This window comes from Merops nubicus, unplaced genomic scaffold, assembly GCF_000691845.1.
Source record: "Merops nubicus isolate BGI_N331 unplaced genomic scaffold, ASM69184v1 scaffold43847, whole genome shotgun sequence".
NCBI classification, from domain to species: domain Eukaryota; kingdom Metazoa; phylum Chordata; class Aves; order Coraciiformes; family Meropidae; genus Merops; species Merops nubicus.
In genome coordinates, this window is record NW_008621741.1 from 1 (window position 1) to 4520 (window position 4520).

The window sequence follows — 4520 nt, forward strand, 5'->3', positions numbered from 1 at the left end:
GGCGGGGCGGGTCCGACGCCATGTGCCTGGCAGGTGCGGGAGGTGCGTGCCCAGCTGAAGGACATCATGGTGCAGCAGCGGATGAGCCTGGCCTCCTGCGGCACCGACTGGGACATCGTCAGGAAGTGCATCTGCGCCGCCTACTTCCACCAGGCCGCGAAGCTGAAGGTGAGCCGGGTCTGTGCCCGGGGCGGGCCGGAGGGCATCGGGAGCGGGCGGACTAACGGCACTTCCCCCGCAGGGCATCGGGGAGTACGTGAACATCCGCACGGGCATGCCCTGCCACCTGCACCCCACCAGCTCTCTCTTTGGCATGGGGTACACGCCGGACTACATTGTGTACCACGAGCTGGTCATGACCACCAAGGTGAGCTTGAGCCTGAGGGATGGTGGGGAGGGCGAGGAGCGCCCTAAGGGAGATGGGAGGGCTTTGCTGTGACGCAGTATCTACCAGAAGGGTACTGCTCGGCCTTTCTTGTCTGTGCCAGCTAGGCATGTTTGTGTCCTCTGCAGAGTCCTCTTTGTCCCTTTCCCAATATATTTTCCTGGCCTATGTGAGACATATTTGAACCTCTTTGTGGTCTCTCCAAGTCGAGCCCGTAGCAGCTTCTGAGGCCAGGAGGGATGTTCCAGAAGGGGTGTAGTCCCTGCCTGAGAAGTGCCGTCGGCAAGCCAGGGAGGGAGGGAGCTGCAATGGTTCTGGAAGTGGTGCCCAGGCCCCGAGAGTACTGTCCTGCTACCCAGGTCTTTCCTTCTGTCCCTGCAGGAATACATGCAGTGTGTCACTGCTGTGGATGGAGAGTGGCTGGCAGAGTTGGGCCCTATGTTCTACAGTATCAAACATGCTGGCAAGTCACGGCAGGTGAGCAGCCTTCTGTCCAGGATGAGCTGGCAGCCCGCTGCGTGCCTCATCGAGCGCTGTGTGTGTTCGGACATGGAGGGAACAGGCCTGTGGGCGTGCAGAGTCTGCTGCTGGCCAGCCCTCTGCCTGTCCCTGACCTGCTGCTGCCTTGTCCAGGAGAATCGTCGCCGTGCCAAGGAGGAAGTGTCGGCCATGGAGGAGGAGATGGCTTTGGCTGAGGAGCAGCTGCGTGCCCGCCGAGAGGAGCAGGAGCGACGGAACCCACTGGGCAGCGCAAGGTGGGTGCTGGCCCTGCCTGGCCACGGGCTGCCTGCTGAAGAGCAGGAGTGGTGAGCTGCGTGGAGGATCCCAGCTTTCCCCTGGGTGCTCTGGTGCAGGGAAAGGTTGCACATTCCACTGATCACCCTTGTCCTCTCCTGGCAGATCTACTAAAATCTACACCCCTGGGCGGAAGGAGCAGGGGGAGCCTCTGACACCGCGACGCACCCCAGCCCGCTTTGGCCTCTGAGAAGGCCATGCCTGTTGCTTGGAGGCTTAAAAGACTTCCAGGAGCTGCTGAGCTCTAGGGAGAGTGCCCAGCTCCTCTGGTGACTGTACTCGGTGAGGCTCTCCACAGCTTGTGGCCCGGAAAGGCTTTGGTGCTTGGCACTAATTTTGCTACAGAAGAGAAAACTTTTATTTGTTTAAAGTTTGTCAGTCTAATCCTTGCTTTTTGTGCAGCTCCTTGTCCTGGGGGTGAGCACTGGGTGGAGGCGGCCCTGCAGTCAGGTGGGGCTGGCAGTGTCACCTTGTCCTGTCCAGCCTGGGACAAGCACAGAATGACACCAACCAAGAGGGCTGACAGCCTGGCCCTGGTGCAGTCCTGCCCTGTGCTGCTGCAGAGGCAGTTCTGCCACAGCCCCTGTGCTGCGGGGGCCCACTGGACCCTGTGCATGGAAGACCGTAGGCCCAGCCCTGTCCCAGGCCTGGCTGCACCAGGAGTTGGGCTCACCTTCAGCGGCTCACACTTGTGGTGCTGCTCACGTGTTCTTGCTGGGAGGTACGTGTTTTCCTCCTGCATCCTGCCCAGCGTGTCCTCAGGATACCTGGAGGAAGGGTGGGGGAGGTGAGGTGATGCGATGGTGCGCAGACAGTCCCAATCCACTGGCCTGGCAGGAGCTTAGGTAGTCCAGCAGTTGTCTGTCTGTCCCACACACTGCTGCCAGGGGCAGTAACTGCTGTGTGTGAGAGCTCAGCGCTGCTCCACACACTTGCCACTGACTCCTTTTTGCCTGTCAGATCTGTGGTCCGCTTGATTTGCTGCTGCATCTTGTGCCCTCATTTCTCATTTGCCTGCCGGAAAACAGCGTGAGTTGGTGTGAGGAGAAGCAGCCACCTGCCCCACTCTACTCCAGTGAAGCTTCTCACTCGCATCTGCTCCTTCACACGCTGGCTGATGGTGGCCAGCACCAGCTCCCTCTCCTTAGGCAGCCTGCTGCTGTCAGAACATGCCAGGGTGTGGGAAGAGTGCAAGGTTTCGACCAGGAAAGAATGACACCCCCCCAAGTCTGAACCAGCATGCGACTGCTCTTCCCAACGTCTATGAGCCTAGGACTGAAGGCAGTTGGAGAAACCAGGCTGTGCTGGGGCAGCAGCCTTTGGGGCCGAGCAGAGGGTCTGATGCCTTGGGAGGGCTGCTCTGGAGAAGAACCGTTACCTCAGCACTGCTGGCTGTGAGCTTCTGTCACACCAGGGTAATTCCATGCTGAGGGGCTTCCCTCTAGCAATGGAGCAAAGAGGGTTAGTTTGAGGAGAACAAGATGTTCAGCCCTGCTGCTGTGTCAGACCCACAGATGCCCTTAGTGGTCTGGGATCTTCAGTAGACTGTCCCCTGTTCTGTCCTCCACCTGTCCCCTGCCTGTAGGCTGGGATCTGTCGTTCCCCAATGCTGGGGGTAGAGCCTGTGCCCCTGCCCCTGGGCTGTGGTGCTGACTGTTTTATCCTGCACCTGCTCCATGGCCTCGCTGAGTTCTTCCTTGAGGGAAGCCAGTTCTGCTTTGCAGAGAAGCAGCTCCTCTTCTCTCAGCGCTAGAGCTCGCTCGCTGTCCTGCTGTAGCTGCTGCCAGTGTTGGGCTGGGCTGTGCTGCTCCCGCGGCCTTTCCTGGAGGGTGTGGGCCTGCTGGTGGCAGAGGCAGTGAGAGAGACAGAGGCCAAGCACAGGCTCCCTGCGCTCTGTGGGAAGGCTTGGGACACGCTTGCCTCTTGCTGGCTCTGCCCCTGCGCCTCCTGCAACTTCCTCAGCTTCCAGTGGAGCTGCTGCCTCTGCTCCTCCTGCTTGGCTTTCTCTTGCTGGGCTTGGGCCGGCTCTGCCTGCAGGACAGCCCTGTCCTGCACCTGCACACAGAGTGGTGGGACAAGGAGAGGGGGACAGGAGGGCACAACCGTGGGCAGGCTGGGGCTCCCCCAGGGGCTGGTGGAAACAGCTCTGGTGCTGAGGGCTGCATGGTGGCTGGCTGCATCCTGGGGCTGTCCTGGCCCTGCCCTCACCTGCTGCCACAGCTCTGCCAAGGTGCTTTCTGTTGAGGCTGCTTCTTCGTGCAGCTCTTGGATGGTGAGAGCTCCTTGGCTCTGCTAAGATGCTGCTGGCTTTGCTGCTCCCAGCTCCTCCCACAGCTGAGCCTGGCTGTGCAGCTGCAGAGGAAGACAGGCGTTGGTGGGTGCTGCCTGCCTTCTGCTGACCTCTGCTTGCTGCCCGCTCCTGCAGCACAGGCTTTGCTGCAGGGCTTTGTTCTCTTTTCTGAGGGTGCCTCTATTCCTTCACCTGCTGCGGCTCTCACTAGAGCTTTGCCTTCCTGTCCTGCTGTCAGCTCCTGTCGCAGCTCCCGGCGCAGCGCCCGTGGCGGCGTTGCCTGCTGCTGGCACGGGGCAGGCCCTGGGTTACCTGCAGGGGAGTCTGGGGCCTCCCTTCATAGAGAGCCCTGTCTGGGCCTGGCTGGTCCCGCTGCCCCTGCTGCAACGCACACTCTGCTGCTGTGTCTAGGCCAGCTGCTCCTGGGTCGTGCCCCTGCAGAGGTCCACATCCAGCCCCAGTGTCAAGGCCAGCACCGGGATCCTCTCCCATCCTGGCACTGGTGAGCCTCGTGGCATCCTCGTGCCACACCCAGGCCTCAGCAGCCGCTTGCGCTCCCTTCTCTCTGTGCTGCTGCCCTGGTGCCGCGCCACGGGACACACCGCAGGCCTGCAGCCAGGGGCAGGTGCCACGGGGGCTGGCAGTGATACACCCCTGGGGCTGTGCCCCTGTCACAGCTGGGCACAGCTGCCTCCTCCTGTGCGGGCTAGCAGCTCCACGAGCTTCCCCCCCCAGGCTGCGCCCAGCTCCCAGAGGAGCTATTGACCACATTGACTGAGGCTGCTGCTCCATGTTTCTCCCTGTCCGAAAGAGTAAAAATAACAGGAACAAGTTGTTGGAAATGAAATTTCAGTTTATCCACGCCCTTCCCTGTCCATGTGGCTTCCCAGCACAGATCAATGGTCTTTACACAGCCAAGGAAATTTTTTTTTTTCCTCTCTTAAAGCATCAGATCAACAGTGGAATAAAAACCCAAACCAAACTCTCTGCTGGTGCTACAGTAAATGAGAACAAATTAGGCCCAGGGCTGCCCAGGCAGGGCAATGGCAG

The 4520-nt window shown here is 60.5% G+C and overlaps 1 protein-coding gene across 1 annotated transcript; it reads left to right on the forward strand.

The window, feature by feature from the left end:
• Positions 1–59: 59 nt before the first annotated feature.
• On the forward strand, positions 60–1567 carry LOC103777035 (pre-mRNA-splicing factor ATP-dependent RNA helicase PRP16-like). The gene is made up of 5 exons (XM_008944573.1): positions 60–168; positions 242–367; positions 767–862; positions 1019–1140; positions 1286–1567. The coding sequence occupies exons 1-5, from the start codon at positions 67–69 to the stop codon at positions 1368–1370; spliced, it is 531 nt and encodes a 176-aa protein (XP_008942821.1). The 5' UTR covers positions 60–66; the 3' UTR covers positions 1371–1567.
• Positions 1568–4520: the final 2953 nt, after the last annotated feature.

Excerpts from the sequence above, each read along its gene's own strand:
- LOC103777035 (XM_008944573.1), top strand. The coding sequence starts at position 67 with ATGGTGCAGCAGCGGATGAGCCTGGCCTCCTGCGGCACCGACTGGGAC. Across the intron at positions 368-766 it reads AGCTGGTCATGACCACCAAG|GAATACATGCAGTGTGTCAC; the intron begins GTGAGCTTGAGC and ends CTGTCCCTGCAG. Across the intron at positions 863-1,018 it reads ATGCTGGCAAGTCACGGCAG|GAGAATCGTCGCCGTGCCAA; the intron begins GTGAGCAGCCTT and ends TGCCTTGTCCAG.